Source organism: Rhinolophus sinicus, chromosome 1 (assembly GCF_057876585.1).
Source record: "Rhinolophus sinicus isolate RSI-liver-muscle chromosome 1, RSI-T2T, whole genome shotgun sequence".
NCBI classification, from domain to species: domain Eukaryota; kingdom Metazoa; phylum Chordata; class Mammalia; order Chiroptera; family Rhinolophidae; genus Rhinolophus; species Rhinolophus sinicus.
In genome coordinates, this window is record NC_142501.1 from 127,602,470 (window position 1) to 127,623,787 (window position 21,318).

General features: G+C 36.1%; 1 protein-coding gene across 4 annotated transcripts in view; it reads right to left on the reverse strand.

Annotated features, from left to right (window-relative positions):
• Window positions 1-21,318, reverse strand: part of ODAD2 (outer dynein arm docking complex subunit 2) — a 164,581-nt gene that overhangs the window by 50,137 nt on the left and 93,126 nt on the right. Inside the window, exon 18 of one of the 4 annotated variants that reach the window (XM_088789441.1) lies at window positions 18,021-18,295. The exons of the other annotated variants lie outside the window; for them this stretch is intronic. Within the exon in view, the coding sequence (XP_088645567.1) occupies window positions 18,122-18,295 (174 nt within the window). The 3' untranslated portion in view covers window positions 18,021-18,121. Of the gene's footprint in view, window positions 1-18,020; window positions 18,296-21,318 lie in introns of those variants that run through there. 4 annotated transcript variants of the gene reach the window in all.

Here is a 21,318-nt window from a genome sequence, read left to right on the forward strand (position 1 = left end):
TCCAAGTGCAAATAGAACACCTAATTACCTCAACCCCAACAGGCCTTCTCCAAGGTACATTGTATGGAAGCTGTCAAAAATTAACAACAAAAAAAGAATCCTCAAGACAGCCAGGGAAAAGAAGATGGTAACCTACAAAGGAAAGCCCATGAGGTTATCATTAGATTTTTCAGCAGTAACTCTACAAGCCAGAAGGGAATGGACTCAAATATTCAAACTATTAAAAGAGAGAAATTATGATCCAAGAATAACATATCCAGCAAAGATATCCTTTATATATGAAGGAGGAATAAAGACCTTTCCAGACATACAGAAGCTGAAGAAATTTTCTAATGAATGACCTGCACTACAAGAAATACTGAAGGAGGCTATTTGACCAGCATAAATAGGGATAATTTGTGACAACAAAAACATAAAAGGGGGAAAAGATAATAGACAGTAACAAAAAGGCAAAGAAACAATGGGCACACAGTCCTACCAGAAAACCAAAGATAGAATGATAGTAAATCTTCACATGTCAATAATCACCCTAAATGTAAATGGACTGAACTCACCAATAAAAACGCACAGAATAGCAGATTGGATCAAAAACCTAAACCCAACCATATGCTGCCTCCAAGAGACACATCTCAGCTACAAGGACAAATATAGACACAAAGTGAAAGGGTAGAAATTGACACTCCAAGCAAATGCTATCCAGAGAAAATCAGGTGTAGCCATACTGATAAAACAGACTTCAGGATAAAAAAGTTAACAAGAAACAAAGATGGACATTTCATAATGATAAAGGGGACTATACAACAAGAAGACATAACAGTCATCAATATTTATGCCCCCAATCAGGGAGCACCGAAATATACCAAGCAACTACTAACAGAACTAAAGGGAGAAATTGACCAAAACACAATTATAGTAGGGGACCTAAATACATCATTGAGAGCTATGAACAGATCATCCAAAGAGAAAATAAAGAAAGAAATAGCAGCTTTAAATGACACATTAGATGAAATGAACATTGGCATTATATAGAGCACTTCATCCTAGAACATCAGACTATACATTCTTTTCTAGTGTACACGGAACATTCTCAAGGATAGACCATATATTGGGACATAAAACTAGGCTCAGTAAATTTAAGAAGACTGAAAGAATACCAAGTATATTCTCTGATCACAAGGCTTTCAAATTGGATATCAACAGCAAAAAGAAAGCAGGAAAAAACACAAATATGTGGAGATTAAACAACATACTTTTAAAGAACGACTGAGTCAAAGAAGAAATAAGAGGAGAGATAAAAAGATACATAGAAACAAATTACAATGAAAATACATCCTAACAAAATTTGGGGGATGCACTAAAAGCAGTTTTAAAAGGAAAATTTATATCATTACAGGCCTATCTCAAGAAACAAGAAAAATCCTATATAGATAACATCACATTACACCATAAAGAGCTAGGAAAAGAAAAACAAATGCAACCCAAAGTCAGCAGAAGGAAGGAAATAATAATAATCAGAGCAGAACTAAATGAAATAGAGAACAAAAAGACAATAGAAAAAAATTAATGCAACAAAGAGTTGGTTCTTTGAAAAGATTAACAAAATTGACAAACTCTTGGCTAGACTCACTAAGATAAAAAGAGAAAAGACACAAATAAAATCAGAAATGAAAGAGGGGAAGTCATCATGGATGCCTCAGAAATACAAGGGATCATCAAAGACTACTACGAAGGACTATATGCCACCAAATTCAATAACCTAGAAGAAATGGACAAGTTCTTAGAAACATATAGCCTTCCTAAGCTGAATCATGAAGAATTGGAATACCTAAATAGATCAGTCACCAGTAAGGAAATTGAATCAGTCACCTGAAACCTACCCAAAAGCAAAAGTCCGGGACCAGATGGCTTCACTAGTGAATTCTACCAAACACTCAAAGATGATCTAATACCTGTGCTACCCAAACTCTTCCAAAAAACTGAAGAAGAGACAATACTCCCTAACTCATTTTATAAGGCCAAAATTACCTTGATACAAAAACCTGGTAAGGATAACAAAAAATAGAAAATAACAGACCAATATCTCTGATGAATACCGATATAAAAATCCTAAACAAAATTGTAGCAAATTGAATGCAACAATGCATTAAAAAGATTATACATCATGACTAAGTGGGGTTCCTCCCAGGGGCACAAGCATAGTTCAATATATGCAAATCAATCAATGTGATACATCACAAGAACAAAATAAAGGATAAAAATCATATGATTATATCAATAGATGCAGAAAAAGTATTTGACAAGATACAACATCCATTTATGGTTAAAGCACTTAATAAAATAGGTATAGAAGGAAAATACCTTAACATAGTAAAGGCAATATATGACAAACCCTCAGCTAATATCATAATTAATGGTGAAAAACTGAAGCCCTTTGGTCTACAATCAGGAACATGACAGGGCTGTCTCCTATCATCTCTGCTTTTCAACATAGTATTGGAAGTCCTAGCCAGAGCAATTAGGCAAGAGAAAAAAATAATAGACATCCAAATTGGGAATGAAGAAGTTAAATTGTCACTTTTTGCAGATGACATGATGCTATATACAGAAAACCCTAAATACTCCACCAAAAAGCTATTAGAAACAATAAACGAACACAGTAAAATTACTGGCTAGAAAATCAATGAACAAAAGTCCATTGCATTCCTATATATTAACAATGAAATCTCAGAAAAAGAAATTAAAAAAAAATAATTCCTTTTGCAATTGCAACAAAAAGAATAAAATACCTAGGAATAAACTTAACCAAGGATGTAAAAGACCTACCTACTGAAAACTGTAAGACATTTTTAAAAGAAATTGAAGAAAACAAAGAAATGGAAAGACATTCCGTGCTCATGGGTTGGAAGAATCAACATAGTTAAAATGGCCATATTACCCAAAGCAATATACAGATTTCATGCAATCTCCATCAAAATCCCAATGGCATTTTTTAAAGAAATAGAACAAAAAAATCATCAGATTTGTATGGAACCACAAAAGACCCCAAATAGCCAAAACAATCCTAAGAAAAAAGAACAATGCTAGAGGTATCAGACTCCCTGACTTCAGCTTGTACTACAGGGCAATAATAATCAAAACACCATGGTATTGGTAGAAACAGACACACACATCAATGGAATAGAATTGAGAACCCGGAAATAAATCTACATATATGGACAGATAATTTTTGACAAAGAAGCTAAAAACATACAATGGAGAAAAGACAGCCTCTTCAATAAATGGTGCTGGGAGAACTGGAAAGCCACGTGCAAAAGAATGAAAACTGGACTGCTGTCTGTCACCATGTTCCAAAATTAATTCAAAATGGATCAAAGACCTAAGCATAAGACCTGAAACAATAAACTGTGTAGAAGAAAACATAGGTTCTAAATTTATGGACCTTGAGTTCAAAGAGCATTTTATGAATTTGACTCCAAAGGCAAGGGGAGTAAAAGCTAAAATAAATGAATGGGACTATATCAAACTTAAAAGCTTCTGCACAGCAAAAAACAAACAAACAAAAAAACCATTGACAAAATAAAGAGGCAACAAACTGAATGGGAGAAGGTTTTTGCAAACAACGCCTCCAATAACGGGCTAACATCCAAAATATATAAGGAACTCATACAACTCAACAACAGAAACACAAACAATCCAATTACTAAATGGGCAGAGGACCTGAAGGGACATTTCTCCAAAGAGGACATACAAATGGCAAATAGACATGAAAAAAATGCTCAACATCACTAATCATCAGAGAAATGCAAATCAAAACCACAATGAGATATCACCTCACCCCAGTCAGAATGGCTATCATCAACAAGACAAATATTAACAAGTGTTGGAGAGGCTGTGGAGAAAAAGGAACCCTCATACACTGTTGGTAGGAATGCAGACTGGTGCAGCCACTAAGGAAGGCAGTGTGGAGGTTCCTCAAAAAATTAAGAATAGAATTACCATATGACCCAGCATTCCCTCTCCTGGGTATCTACCCAAAATATCTGAAAACATTTATCCATAGACATATGTGTTCCAGTGTTCCCTGAAGCTTTATTTATGGTGGCCAAGACATGGAAACAACCAAAGTGTCCTTCGATAGATGAATGGATAGGAAGTTGTGGTATATATACACAATGGAATACTATTCAACCATAAGAAAAGATGAAATAGTACTATTTGTGTTAACATGGATGGATCTTGAGATTATAATGCTAAGCGAAATAAGTCAGACAGAAAAAGCAGAGAACCATATGATCTCACTGATGTGTGGTATATAAAACTGCAAAAAACAAAAGAACAAGACAAACAAATGAAGAAACAAAAACTCATAGACACAGACAATACTTTAGTAGTTACCAGAGGATAAGGGGGGGTGGGGTGGGGGGAGGTAGATGAGGGTAAAGAGGATCCAATATATGGTGATGGAAGGAGAACTGACTATGGGTGGTAAACACACAATGTGATTTATAGATGATGTAATACAGAATTGTACACCTGAAATCTATGTAACTTTACTAAAAATTGTCACCCTGATAAACTTTAATTAAAAAAAAAAAGACAAATGAAACAATTTCCTGTTGATCAAATCAAGATACATCTGAACAGTGAGTTGTGTGGATCAGGCTAAGAAAAATACTTGAAACCATAATCTAGACAGGAAAACACAAAAACTATATGAAATAGTATATTCCAAAACAACCTCAAAACAAAACAGGGAGTCTCGAATTATGAAGAGATTATTTCACAAAAGTTTACTTGTTGGGTCTGTTACATCATTTTTGTACAAATATGTGGTTAGCTTCCCAGCTCAGCAGATAAGATTCTATTCAACTCATAATGAACCTGAAATATATTATACTAACTGTAACTAATCCTCATTGTCATGAATGTTCTCATATTTGAAGCCAGGTATCTAGTTTACCTTATTTTATGCAATATGTACCATTGACTAATTTTCATATTAAATAGTTTCCATAGGCCTCCTTTCATATTTATCAAACTTTCTCATAAAACATATCCAAGAAATTAACACAGAATTCCAGATGTGGTCTGCCTATGGCAGAGTGTAGTAAAACTTTTGTCTTCTGTGATCTAGAAACAGTACTTCTGCTGGTGTGGCTAACTGCATGCACTAGTTGTTCACATTAAGCTTTGAATCAGCCAAAATCCCAGTATCTTTTACAAGTTAATTATTATACAGCCAGGATTCCAACCTCCTGCACTTATGGGAATTCTAGCAAAATTGGGTTGAAATTTTTCGTAGAAAAGAGATAAAATTTTTTATGTAAATTTCACATTATAATCACGTAGGTTGATTTTTTTAGAAATATAAATGCCTAAGCTTCAATCTCAATATATAGAACAGGGGTAGGGCCCTTGCATAAGAATATGTGTGTGTGTGTATACATATATATATATATGTATACACACACACACATATATATACGTATATATATACGTATATATGTGTGTGTGTATATATATATATATATATATATATATATATATATATATATATATATTTTAATGCTCTGAAGGTAATGCGTATCTAGAGCGAGAATAACTGATCTGCATTATTATCAAATTGTGTTGCTGTTACTTCCAAAATCATAGCATCAGTGTAAAAATGATTAACTCAAATGCCCACATTTAGTTTAACAATAAATAGAGGAGAAGAAGCCTCTGGTCCTAACCTTCTGTAACAACAATGAGAACAGTGGCAAAATTGGCAAAATCAACTTTTTCAGAACTCTCAAACTCAAATGAAAGGAGTGTGTATTCAAGAAAAATGGCTGAATCTCAGGAAGAACGTCGAGCTTTATGTCATTTTAATGTTCCCTATTCCCATCCACCCTCCCCTGCTCTGTAGTAACCTTGAACACAAGCAGCCTTGCAACCATGGTATCTGGGAAAACCTGTAGCCTAGCAGCCACAGGAGGGAAAGAATGGGTTTAGAGCTCCCCAAAGAACCTCATTCCAACAGAATTGTCACTATTTAACCTGAATGGCAACTTCTAGGGAAAACTCCAAAGGCTTGTCTTTACTGTACCTCAGGGCTCATTCAGTGAGGAAAGTCCTATCAGAGGCAATTATTTAACATAAAACTATAGGAGATATTAATATCAATTGAAACAAACAAGAGGCAGGCCAAAAAAACATTAACAGGAAAATCTTGGAAATGAGATGTCTATAGAGGGCTTTGAAAAATTCCAATATATTCCTGGGGATCTAAAATTCCACCTGCAAGCTCAGCGTTTTACAAATGCCCAGAAAAGACTGGAAATAGCCCTAACTGCTTACCTCTGATTGACCTTGAGGCTCTATGAAAGTAGAAGGGAAGGATAAGACAAAGTTGTAAACTGTTGGAGTGTTCAATGTATGCCATAAAATGCACACAGAATCCCTCACCAAACAGTGAGAACTCAATGGTACAGAACATTTAAGAAAATCTCTGTCAACTCATTAGCTGACCAATGAACTAACTGAGCAGAGATATCAGCGGCCACACTGACAAAGAATACAGACAGTTCAAAAGTAGTCCAAGAAAGTCACTAACAAACAACAGCAAAAACAACAAAAAATAGCAGCAACATAACCGCTGGGAAGGGGGAAATCTGATTTCCAGAGTTTCTACATTATATTATTTAAAATAGCAATTTACAGCAAAAAGTTATGAGGCATACAAATAAAAAGGAAATTATCTACCTAAATATGCCCCAGGGAAAGAAACCAGCCAATAAAATCTGACCGTAAGAAAGTCTATACCATGGTGGACTTATTAGATAAAACTTTAAAATAGTTATTATAAATACGTTCAAGGTACTAAAGGAAACCATGTCTAAACAATTAGAATTTGAAAACAATGTAGCAGAAAGTAGAGAATATCAGTAAACAGTTTTAAATTATATAAAAAAGAATAAATTCAAAATTCTGGACTTGAGAGAGAGAGATCCAAGATGGCGGAGTAAACACCATGCCTGCATACTTCCATGAACACATTTAAAAAAATACAACTAATTTATAGAACAATCAACCTAGAGAACCATCTCAAGTCTAGCCAAACAGAAGTCCTATATCTGGAAATATGAAGAAGCCACGTCGAGACGGATAGGAAGGCTGGAGACGAGGAACTGGCCCCAAACCTCCCTATGGCAGTTGAGAATCAGGATGGCTACCTTGGCCCCAGATGTTCCTCCCCAGAGGAGTGAGGGACCCCAGACTCCCACACCAGGCTCCCCAGCCCAGAGTACTGGTGCTGGGAAGAAGAGCACCCACAACATCTGGCTGACAAAAACAGTGGGGACTCTAACCATTCAGATAAGACAGAAGGCTGTGGGAAAACCCAGACGTTCTTTTAAAAAGCCCACGCACAGACAGACACTCGCGCACAGGCACTCACTTTGAGCTCCAGCGAAGGGACAGTGACTCAGGAGGCCTCGGACACATACAGAGGGCAGATTGAGGAGTGTAGCTTCAGGGGGAGGACTAGAGGACAGTTAGCCTTTTCCTGGTGAAGGGGCTCCTTCCCGAGCAGCTGGCCAGCGGACGCCATCTTTCCTATGTTGAGCCCGCCCCCACAAGCCAAATCCGAATCTGGTTGGTCTGATGAGCTCTGCTGCTCCGCCCTGTTGACTCAGCTGGTACTCCACCTCACCCAACTCGAGCACCGCCAGAGGCACTTTCTCCATGAGCAGCCAGCCCTGCCAGTGTTGCATTCTTTCTAGGAAAACTATCGGAGTCCACAGACCCCAGGCTGGTGGTGACTGGCCTCATTGTGCTCTGAGACTTTTGTTGAGTCACACCAGGCTCAGCACTGGCATCAAACCAATCTGCATTAACCTGGTGACCATAACTCTTCCCTCTCTAGCGATGCCCTGAGACCCTGCCTCACTTAACTCATATACCACATGAGGCTTTATCAGTGGCTCAACCTTAAGTGAGTTGGCAGGTGGCAGCAGGCCTCTGGGTATCCTGGCTTTTTTTCGGAGTTACCCGAGGCCTGGTACTGTAGCAGCCATCCTCGGTTCACAGTGTGGATTCTCCCACATGCCTCCAGGTTTAGCACAGGCAGCAAAGAACTGCAGATCTATTTGTAGCTCCTACCAGTAGCCCCAGCAGTCAGTGGCTGACCTGGTTCTGCACCAGCGCCCCTCCCAAGAGGTCCCAGAACCTACATACTTGGAGGTTAGCTTCAGACCACAGCAGAGAATCACCAATTAGCCCCACAAATGGCACACACAAAAGTTGGTCTCAACAGGCACCAGAATCTGCTAGGGTGAATCCTACTCAGTGGTATAAGCCTCCCACACAGCAGCCCATAAGTAATGGAAGTGGCCAAACCTCACAGCCAGTCAGCCTGAAGGTCAATCCCACCCACTGAGTGCCAATAGCCATCAAGGCTCAACTATAACAGGAGAGCACACACAAACTACACAAGTGATACTCCCAGAGCACCTGGCTCAGGTGACCAGGGAGACTGTGCCACTGGGTCCCACCTACTACATAAGGTCACCAGGCCAAGACTGGAAGACATAGCAGAGCTACATAATACATAGAAACAAACAGAGAGAGGCAGCAAAAATGAGGAGACAAAGAAATGCATCCCAAATGAAAGAACAGGAGAAAAATCCAGAAAAAGAACTAAATGAAATGGAGCCAAGCAACCTACCAGATACAGAGTTCAAAACAATGGTTTAAGGATGCTCAAGGAACTTAATGAGAACATCAACAAAGAGAGTACAAGCATAAAAGGACATAGAAACCATTAAAAAAAAGTGAGAAGTGGAGAATACAATAACTGAAAGGAAGAATGCACTAGAAGGGATCATCAGCAGGCTAGATGAAGCAGAGGATCAGATCAGGGATTTGGAAGACAAGGTAGTAGAAAATACCCAATTGGAACAGAAAAACGAATAATAATTTTTAAAAATGAGGATAGTTTAAGAGACCTCTGGGGCAACATCAAGCATAACAACATTTGCATCATAGGGGTACCAGAAAGAGAAGAGAGAAAGCAAGATATCAAGAACCTATTTGAGTAGGGGCTGGCCCGGAGGCTCAGGCGGTTGGAGCTCCGTGCTCCTAACTCCGAAGGCTGCCAGTTCAATTCCCACATGGGCCAGTGGGCTCTCAACCATAAGGTTGCCAGTTTAATTCCTCGAGTCCCACAAGGGATGGTGGGCAGTGCCCCCTGCAACTAAGATTGAACATGGCACCTTGAGCTGAGCTGCCACTGAGCTCCCAGATGACTCAGTTGGTTGGAGCGCATCCTCTCAACCACAAGGTTGCCGGTTTGACTCCCGCAAGGGATGGTGGGCTGTGCCCCCTGCAACTAGCAATGGCAACTGGACCTGGAGCTGAGCTGCGCCCTCCACAACTAAGACTGAAAAGACCACAACTTGACTTGGAAAAAAGTCCTGGAAGTACACACTGTTCCCCAATAATGCCCTGTTTTCCTTCCCCAATAAAATCTTTTTTTAAAAAAAAAGAACCTATTTGAGGAAATATAACTGAAAACTTTCCTAACTTGGTGGAGGAAATAGACATACAAGTCCAGGAAGCACAGAGAGTCCCAAACAGGATGAACCCAAATAGGCCCACACCAAGACACATTATAACTAGAATGGCAAAGGTTAAAGACAAAGAGAGAATACTAAAAGCAGCAAAAGAAAGGGTACTAGAACTTATAAGGGAGCTCCCATAACACTGTCAGCTGATTTCTCAACAGAAACTGCAGGCCAGAAGAGACTGGCCCAACATATTCAATTTGATGAAAAACAAGGACCTACAAGCAAGATTGCTCTACCTAGAAAGGCTATCATTTAAAATTGAATTACAGATAAAGAGCTTCCCAGACAAGAAAAAGCTAAAGGAGTTCATTACCATCAAACCAGTATTACAAGGAATGTCAGAGGGAATTCATTCAGACATAAAAAAAAAATAAAAATAAATAAAAATTATGAATAAAATGGTAATAACTACATATCTATCAATAATTACTTCCAATGTAAATACATTAAATGCTCCAATCAAAAGACATAGGAGGGCTGAATGGTTAAGAAAACAAAAACTCTTACATAAGCTGCCCATAATAGACTCGTTTCAGATTGAAAGACTCACACATACTGAAAGTAAAGAGATGGGAAAAGAAATTTCATGAAAATAGAAAGGAAACAAACCAACAAAATCTTGGGTAGCAATACTTATTCCAGACAAAGTAGACTTTAAAACAAAGGCTATAAGAAGAGACAATGAAGGATCCAGTAATTCCACTTCTGGGTATTTATCTGACGAAACCCAAGCTACTTTGAGGGGACATGTGCATCCATATGTTCATTGCAGCATTGTTTACAATGGCCAAGATGAGGAGGCAGCCTGGGCATCATTGATGTAAGACTGGGTAAAGAGTAGGCGGTACATATATATAATAGAATATTGCTCAGCCGCAGAAGGAAATGGGTTCTTGCCATCTGCAATGACATGGATGCACCTGGAGGTTGTGCTGAGTGGAGTATATCAGACAGAGAAAGACAGATGCAATGTGATTTCACTTATATGCAGAATCTAAGAACAAAATTAACAAACAAAACAGAAACAAACTCATAGATACAGAAAACATTTTGATGGTTGCAGATGGGAGGGGGCTTGGGAGGTGGGTGAAAGAAGAGGAAGGGGTTAAAAAGTACAAATTGGTTGTTACAAAGTAACTATGGGGATGTAGGGCATAGCATTAGGGATATAGTCAATAATACTGTAATAACTATGTATGGTGTCAGGTGGGTACTAGATTTGTTGGAGTGATAGATGTGTGGGGGTTGAGGGATGGTGAAAATGGTGAAGGGATTAAAAAGTACAAATTGGTAGTTATAAAACTGTCATGGGGATGTAAAGTAAAGCATAGGGAATACAGATATGGTAATAACTATGTATAGCGCTAGGTGGGTTCTAGTCAGTGGGATCACTTCATAAATTATATAAGTGTCTAACTACTATGCTGTACACCTGTAATTAACATAATATCGAATGTCAATTCTATTTGATAAATTAAAAATAGGAGGAAAGGGGAAGGGGAATAAGAGGTCCAATTTCCAGGTATAAAACAGATAAGTCATGGGGATGTAATATATACAGCATGGGGAATATAGTCAATAATATTGCGATAGCATGGTATGGTGTCAATGGTTGCTGGACTTATCATAGTGATCACTTCTTTAGGTATATAAATGTTGAATAACAATGGTGTACCCTGAAACTAATATAATAATGTATGTTAGTTATATTTTTTAATAGAAACCTTAAGGAGAAAAAAAGAAATTCTGGGCTAGAAAAGTACAACTGAAATGGAAAATTCACTAGATGGACCCATTAGCAGATTTGAGCCGGCAGAAGAGAGACTCAGAGAATTTGAAGATAGACAAATTCAGATAATCCAGTTTAAGGAGAAAAAGAAAAAAGAAAAAAAGAAAAATGAACACATCCTCAGGGACTAATAGAATATCAACATACACATATGGGAGTTCTGGAAGAAGAGGAGAAAAAGAAAGAGGAAAAAGGAATATTTGGAGAAATAATGGGAAAACTCCAAATTTGATTAAAAACTTTAACCTATATATCCAATATCTTAATGAACTCCAAGTAGGTCAAACTAAGAGATATACACCTAGACACATCACAGACAAACTGTTGAAAGACAAGGAGAGTATCTTGGAAGTTACAAGTTGTACTTGAAAATTGTACATAACTCATCATATACAAGGAAACCTCATTGAGATCAACAGGTAGGTACAAACCCACAGCTACATCATACTCTACAGTGAAATAATTTTTCCTCTAAGACGAGGAACAAGACAAAGATGCCCATTCTTCCCACTTTTATTCAACATAGTGTTACAAATCCTAGCCAGAGCAATCAGACAAGAAAAAGGAAAAGCATTCAAATTGGAAAGGAAGAAGTAAAGCTGCCATTATCTGTGATGACATTATACTACATAGAGAGAGAGAACCCTAAAGATGTCACAAAAAACTATAGAATAAATAAATTCAGTAAAGTTGCAGGATATAAAATTAATATACAGAAATCTGTTGCATTTCTATACAGTAATAATTAACTATTAGAAGGAAAAGTTAAGAAAATAATTCCACTTACAATTGCATAAAAAAATAAAATAAAATACCTAGGAATAAATTTAACTAAGGGGGTGTGAAAGACCTGTACTCTGAAAAGTGTAAGACATTGAAGGAAATTGAAGAGGACACAAATAAATGGATAGACATCCTGTGTTCATGGACTGGAAGACTTAATATTATAAGATTGCAATACTACCCATAGTGATCTACAGATTCAGTGCAAACCCTATCAAAAGCCAATCAGTGGTTTTTTTTGTTCCTGTTTTTGTTTTTTGTTTTGTTTTGTTTTGTTTTTTTGCAGAGATAGATAAATCCATCCTAAAGTTCATACATCATGTCATAGGACCTTGAATAGCCAAAATAATCTTGAAAAAGAACAAAGTTGGAAGTCCCATAATTCAAAACTTACTACAAAGCTACAGTAATCAAAACAGTGTTGTAATGACATAAAAACAGACCAATGGAATAGAATAGAGACTCAGAAATAAACCCTTGGCTATTCTGTCAAATGATTTTTGACAAAATCATTTTGTAATGACAAAAAGGCTGCCAAGAACATTCAATGGAAAAGGGACAGTCTTTTCAACAAATGGTGCTTGGAAAACTGGATATCCATATACAAAAGAATGCAGTTGGACCCTAACCTTATACCACACAAAAATTAACTCAAAATGGATTAAAGACCTAAATGTAAACCTTGATCAATAAAACTCCTGGAAGAAAAAATCTAAAGCACAATGTAGCTGCAATCATGAGCATCCTGAATTTAGGTCTGGAAGCAGGATAATAAAAATATTGCAGACAGAAGTTCACTCTATAAAATGGGCAACAAAAACACTTCCACATTCATGAAAGGAGGCAGAAAAACATTACTACTAACTGTTCCCTACAGCTATTTCTTGTAAGAAGCTGTGTGCCTAGAGACATGGAGGGACACAACCTTGTGATTAGGGACTGAGGTTCCAATCAGATGTCTGAGACAGTGAATGTAGAGATGGCAAAATTTCTGATGGTGACAAAATGCAGTGTGTGATCATGGGTGTTCTTGGCTGAGGTGGATAGGATGACATGATCGACTTAATGGATGAGATTCTTAATAAAGTAACCCATGACAAACTGTAGTTTCAAAATTAAATTGGTAAATGGGTTCATCAGTAGCTAACTGTTGGCACAATTTTGTACATACCTGTTTAGAATAGGCTATACTTTAGTTGTGACTTTCCACTTTGTATATTACACCCCTGTCAGTTCTACCCTTCCTAGATTAGCACCCTGCATTGTAGCCCTCTTCGGAGTTGGGGCTGAGAAGCATGGGATGTGAGACAGTGGGAGCAGAGAAGAAGAATCCAGGTGAAAGCAACAGATTTGACCTGTTGATAGTAGTCCTTCCAGCTGTGATCTCAAGACAAGCTTTTTAACACCCTCAATTTTGTTTTGGTTCTTCCTGTCCCCCTTGAAAATCTGGCATATAGAAAAAAGTTGTAATATAGTTCACTTTATTCTTTTAGGATTTTAGGAACTGGAGACCAGACCAGATGGGCAGCATAGTGTGAATTATTTGATGACTTAAAAATGATAGCGGACCCCAAATAGGTGGGGAGAACATGAAACACAAATTACATTTTAAAGACATTTTAGATTTTTTAAAACAGTGCAGCCTCTTTAACACGCTATTGAGTAGCTATACATCCCAGGGCCCAAACATGAGCAAACTGAAGCTCATACATGTGTTTATGGCAGGGTTTTTAGTATGAAACTGCTCCCCCTAGACAAGCCTTCTCCAGGTTCTCTGTGGCTTCTTGATTGGGCACGGCTCATTGGGCAGCTGAAGTTAAACAGAGAGTGATGTCAAGTTCCTGTCCTGTTTGATCAGCTGTGTCGTGTCACACCTGTAGTCAGGAAGCTGGCTTTATCCACACTCAGCATTCTACATTCCTGGCTAAAATCGCCCAAGCTTGTATTCCAACCTCACAGAAATTAACTTGTACTCTTCTCTTTGAGGTAATCATTCTCAAATGTCTCTGGCTTCTCTGTTTGGAGCAGATCCTTAGACCCCTGGTTTTGAAATTACTAGAGATTTTTTTTTTTTTCTACCAAGATCAAAATTCAAAACCAGACATTATTTTCTAAACAAGTAGCAAAATTAAGTTTAAGAAGGTTACAAAGCAAATGATCTCATAGATGTATGTATTACCAATTTGGAAGACAGATTATTTGAGTTTTCTTCCTAATTCTGCAACTGACTTATACATTCAGAGTGTTTATTCTAAAATAAGAATACCTGTTTTCTAATTCATAAAGAAATGGTGATTATAAATATGAATTATACAAATCACTTCTTATGAAAGGCCAAAAAGTATTAACTTTCACTTTTTTCTTAATAAAAACTTTTTAAAGTCATGAATGAAAGAAATAGAATTGAGGAAATTACTTTAAATAATACCTTGCAACATTCACAAAGAATATAAAATGCAATAATATTTTAAGAAAAAAACAATTCTTAAAATGCTGGCAAAAGGCATGAAAATGATTGTAAGAGATGTAACACAATTATACATACCGTTCTTTATATGACTTACTGCAGTTTTCAATATCTTGTTGTTCATAGAGCCCAAATTTGAGTTGACTTTCTGTAGCATAGAGTTTTGCTTCTTAAGAACAAAGAATTTAATACTACATGGATTTTTGCCAGATTCAGTTGTTGCATTCTTTACATCACAAGTTCATAATACTGAACACCTGTTCAACCTCTGTTTTTCTCCAAAAATGTGTTTGATCATTCAGCTTGAAGGGGACAGCTTTTCACTTCCATTTATAAATCTCTCATACTTTTCACAAAGCACTTATTTGTCTGCAAGGTGACTTGAAGCTCATGAAATTTACTAAATAACATCACTGCAGAGGTCAAATCTTAGGATCTCTGTCTTTGTTTTAGCAATCTTAACTGAAAAGTAACAACACAAACTTTCCTTAAGCCTAACCCAGAAAACGCTTTAAATAGTACACTTTTAAATAAAACTACTTAGAAAAATATGCAGTGAATTTTTTTAAATAAGTTCATTTCAGTTCAACCTTCTGTCCTTTAGTTCTTGATAGACTAAAGGACATTGAGTATTTTTTAAACTGAAGATGCTTATTTCCTTAGATATTCTTTCAAGTTTTATGTAAGACCATAAAACGGATTCACAATTCACAGTCTGATTTTCATGTAAAGAACGGACAAATAATTATTAAACTGGCAAAACGTGTTTTTTTCACTTAATACATTTGCTTTATCACTGATAAACTATCAAACACTATTAAGTACTGACTTTTTCCAAAATGAAGGAAAATTTTAAGCTTTCTAACTGAGACACTGGTCTGCTGGTGAAAATGTCAATACTTTTTACTACAAAGATCCTAGATTCTATATTTTATGCTTGTAATAATAAAGTAATTACAATGCAAACTTATACCACAACTGTGTATTTGTCTCAATTATCCCACAACTCTACTCAAGTCTTTGATTCTGGTACTTCATCATCTGGCTCATTCACTGATGGGTAGCTTTAAATATTTCCAACAAGAAAAGATGCAATACATTCACTACAAGTAATTTTCACATCTCGTTTTCCTTATAGATAGACCTGGAAATGTGTCCTAATGTGTATGCTGTTAACAATATAAAAAATGGATAACATCTGTTTCCAACAGTTGACATTTCACCATATCCATTCCACATGGACACATACATAGTGCAAGCGCTTAGGTTTCATGATGCCTGACAGACGTGGTGGGACCCTGAAGGAGCAATAACTTGTCTGAAGACATGGCTTGTGCTTTCATCCTATTTGCATCACTCTTAGCTGTAATTGACAATGGCTGGTTTCTGCAGCATTACTGTCAATGCTATAAACCCAGACAAAGAAGTTATTTATTTCAAAATGATGCCAAATCCTATGAATCATAAGTTAATAAGTCCAAAATGACTTGCAAAGCATCTTATGTAAAAAAATGTGGAAATGCTTCCTTACAAAATAAAAGGCAATTTTTTTTTCTTAGAAAGCTGAGTCATATTAACTTACCTGAATGGGAGAGGGGTGGGGAGGAGGAGGGAAGAATGGGTCAAAATTTCTGGCAAGATCTCTTCTGGTTCCATTATTTTACTGCAAGCTGGATACCCAGCATATTCAAAAAATGGTTCCTGCCTCTACTCTCCCTCAGCACTGATAATCTTATTAGAACACATTTTTAATTCCCCTAAAAACAACATAGTATACAAAATGCTACTTGAAAATGCTAAATTCAATATAATCAAGTGTGATACGTTTTGGATGGTGATGGAAAATAAGATACATGAGATCCTAAAAGAGTTACAATTATTCATAACCTCCATGTATACAGATGTTTACAAGTATCTTTACCCATATTATTTCAACTAATCCACAAGGCTATTGATTGTAAAATGCACTATTATTTTACTTACCACCAAGGAAAAGAAAACATTGTACTTTAACCTATGACACAATGTCAATTATAAAACACATCCTTGGGAACTATGCTCAAATTTTTACCAATAGACCAGAGGTAACCATATTTTCTCTCTTTTTGTGAAAGAACATTCTAGAAAGGCTGAAATGGGAGTTTTGTTTCATTTAAGCTCACTCTGTTTCTCTTTAACACTGGAAACTTAATTGCATGTTATGCATTTATGTTAAGATACAAAAATAAAGAGGGGTATACAAAATGCAATGTGTACCTGCCTGGGATTTGGCCAACAGTTAGTGCTAAATGAATGTTGTTGAACTAATGAAATTATTTGCTATGCCTAGAGATTAAGTTAAATCATTGCTAACTTTTAATTTTACTATATTCATGTGTTGCCACAAAACTCTTCAAGGCAAAATGAAAATTTAAGTGACTGCTTATGAAGTATAAACCCAGTCCAATTACTAATTATTAATGCTCTGACATGGTCTTTTCTGGCATCATTTTATAGTCTAGGGCTTTCACACTTATCTAAAAGCAGCTAAAGGAAATAAAGAAGTTGTTGTATCTCCTTGGGTATAAAACAAGGGTGAAACTGAGAGAAAAGCTCATTCAACCCTCAGACTCCTGTCGTAGGTTAAAAATTGAACCCAAACAAAACCAAAATGTTTTCTATTTTTTGATTTATGATTAATTTTTTGTATAAGTATTGAAAAAACTCGATCAATAATTCATAGATCTTAAATACTAATTTGTCTTAGTGTGAAAAGGATTAATCAATAAAATGTAAAACATTGTTTAAAGCTTACTAAAATAAATATAGCACGGCCTAAAAGTCTTAGTGTAGTTTTATGCTATAATTACTTCAGAAGTATAAATTCTTCAAAATTTGAAAACTCAATTGTATACATTTCATTTTCACTTGTTTAGTTCTGTGAATTTTGAAACACATTTTTCAGTTTTAATTTTGAAATCTCTCTCACTGAAGATGGCACTGACTGAAACAAAACATTAAAGTTAAAATTTTCCTTCAAAGTTTCTTTTACTTCAAACTGAAGAAGTCTAAAAGAAAGTTAAATAATAGAACTTTCCAAAGACTGTTTAAGATTCTTTTTTAAAATACACTATTTTTTAGAGCAGTTTTAATTTCACAGCACAACTGAGCAGAAGGTACTGAGATTTCCCATATAACCCTGCCTACACACATGCATATCCTTCCCCATTGTCAACATAATGGGACCCCACCATATGGTACACCAAATGGTATGTAAACCAAGGACATTTTTAAAATACCCCCCCACACACCCAGTGATACACCAAATAATATTTTCTAAAGTTTGTAGCATTTACATTTTTGAAATTCTCAAATCTGAAAACAACACTAAGACTTTTAGGACATCTGGTATTTTCAAAAGCAATGGGGGTTTTTCTTCATAAAGGAATCATCCAGAAAAATCTTTTTGGGAATGAACCAGCAGAGACTTCTTCTTCATGAGTCCAGCTTCCACTCATGAGTGATCAGAAGGGAGCTTGTGAAGAATTCAAAGACACTAAGTAGGTGGGAGTAGAGAGCATTCAGAGGGCAGGTGAGGTTCAGGAGAAATGGAACAAGCAGGGGCTCTCTATGAAGGCTTGGATCTCGTCTCGGCCTTGGGGCCAAGGGCTAGAAGACAAACAAGTTGTGCTGTGTTTAAAGTTGGAATGTGATTGTTTAGGTTACTAACCTAGGAAACCAGTTGCCTATTCAGGATGGGAATCCTGGGCAGAAATAATGAATATGAAAATATTGGTATATCTACTAAGACCAGTGATAGACAAATAGACAGATTTGGAGTTGAAGTCCCTAAGAATAAAGGACATAATTTCCAAAAAATAAAAGCACGAAGTAGAAATGTTATCTATACAAAATGGTATCTCACCAATGATAATATTAACTTCTATATTTAAATTTATATTTTCTTTAAAATTTTTTCAATTACAGTTGGCATACAATATTATATTAGTTTCAAGTGTACAACATAGTGATTAGACATTTATATAATTTATGAAGTGATCACCTGATAAATATAGTACTTATCTGGCACCATACATATTTATTATTGGCCATATTCCCTATGCTGTACGTCACATCCTCATGACTATTTTGTAACTACCAATTTGTACTTCTTAATCCCTTCCCCTTTGTCACCCACTCCCCAAACCCCTCTTTATCAGGCAACCGTCTAAAAGTTCTCTGTATCTTAGTTTGCTTCTGTTTTGCTTATTTGTTTTGTTCTTTAGATTCCACATGTAAGTAAAGTAATAGGGCATTTGTCTTCTTCTGTCTGACTCCATCCAGCACAATACCTTCTAGGTCCATCCATGTTGTTGCATATGGCAAGATGTCATTATTTATCACAGCTAAGTAATATTCCATTGTATATATGTACCACCTTTTCTTTATCCATTCATCCTCTGACAGACACATAGGTTGCCACCATATCTAGCCAATTGTAAATAATGCTGCAATGAACATATGGATGCACATGTCCCTTCAAAGCAGTGTTTTGGATTTCTTCGGATAAATACCCAGAAGTGGGATTACTGGGTCCCTCTTTGTCTCTTGTTATAACATTTGTTTTAAAGTCTATTTTGTCTGGTATAAGTATTGATACTCCAGCTTTTGTTTGTTTCCATTTTTATAAATATCTTCTTCCATCCCTTTACTTTTAGTCTGTGTATGTCTTTTCAATCTGAAGTAAGTCTCTTGTAGGCAGCATATGTAAGGGTCTTGTTTTCTTATCCATTCAGCCACCCTGTATTTTGATTGGAGCATTTAATTCATTTATATTGGAAGTAACTGTTGACAGATATGTAGTTATTGCCATTTTATTTTCATAATTTTTATCTTTTTTTTATTCTACTCTTTCTCCTCCTCCTTCACCTCCTCCTCCTCCTCCACTTTCTTCTTCAAGAAGTCCCTCTAACATTTTTTGTAATACTGGTTTTGTACTGATGAACTGCTTTAGCTTTTTCTTGTCTGGGAAGCTGTTTATTGGTCTTTTGATTCTAAATGATAGCTTTGCTGGGTAGTGTCATCTTGGTTGTAGATCCTTACTTTTTATCACTTTCAATATTTCATGCCAATCCCTTCTGGCCTGCAAAGTTTCTGTTGAGAAATCAGCTGACTGTCTTATGGAAGCTCCCTTATAGATAACTAATTGCTTTTCTCTTGCTGCTTTTAAGATGGTCTCTCTGCTTTTAACCTTTGGCATTTTAATTATAACAGGTCTTGGTGTGGGCCTGTTTGGGTTCATCTTGTTTGAAACTCTCTGTGCTTCCTGGGCTTGTATGTCTATTTCCTTCACCAAGTTAGGTAAGCTTTTCATCATTATTTCTTCAAATAGGTTTTAAATTCCTTGCTCTCTCTCTTCTCCCTCTCGTACCCCTATGATATAGACGCTGGTATACTTGATGTTGTCCCACAGGCCTCTTAAACTATTCTCACTTTTTTTTGGATTTTTTTTTTCTTGTCTCAGCCCCACGTCTCCACCCCACATCTCAACCCTTCCTACCAGTCTGGAGGTGGCTTCTGTATGTCCTTAGTTATAGGACTTCTGTTCAGCTAGACTTAGGTGATTCTCAATGATGGTTGTTCTGTAGTTTAGTTGTAATTTTGGTGTGGTCATGACAAGAGGCAAGCACAGTGTTTACCTATACTGCCACCTAGACCAGAAAATTTAAATTTAAATTAAATTAATTGTCAGTAATGATTGACAATTAACTCGTGTCTATACATTCCTCTCCAGGAAATGTAAAGACCTTTAGTATGATTTTACGTATTACCTTCCACTACCTTTTTTGAATCACCTGGTAGCTTAGATTCAGATTGTTACTATGATAGTATTAATCTGCTTTTATTTTATTTTATGCCATTTCTTTTAAAGAAATTCTTTCTTAACAATTTGAAAGGTGTTAACAACACAAATTCATATTTAACTACAGATTCTAATGATTTTTTGCTCATTATTGTTTCTATAACTCATGTTATTCTTTTCCTTAGACTCTTCTGTTTTATTGGAAAATATTCTAAAGTTTTGTTTTTGTTTGTTTTTTTCAGAAAAGGTTCATGGTCATGGGGGATAAGCTTCCTGCATCTTGCCAATTCTAAAAGAAAAATGTCTTTATTCTGTCCTTACTCTACACTAGTAGTTGAATGCTAGTTTTAAAGAATATAGAATTCCAGGATAAAAAACATTTTCCTCCAAAGACAGTAAAAGCTTTGTTCCATTTTCTTTTAGAATTTATTGTGAACAATGTTAAGTCTAATACTGGTGTGATTCTTGTTCTTACATAAGTTTTTCCTTTACTTTAGATTCTGGAAACATCAAATTTGAATTTGTGTCTAGTGTAGATAACTTTGTTTTTCCTGCTTGGTACTAAGTTTGTCTTTTCAATCTGAAGACTACAATATTTCTTCAAATCTTCAGTTTACAGACATTCCCCAACCCCATCCATTTTTTAAAAAATGACTATTTCTTCCTTTCAATTGCTCTCTTTCTGTGCGTTTTCATGTCCTATTTTCCTTTTACTTTACATTCCAATTTACTAGACTTTATCTTCCAGATAATTACTCAGTCATATCCAATCTAGGATTTGTCTCTTCTATTAAATTCATTGTTTTGCCAAATATATTTTTAATTTCCA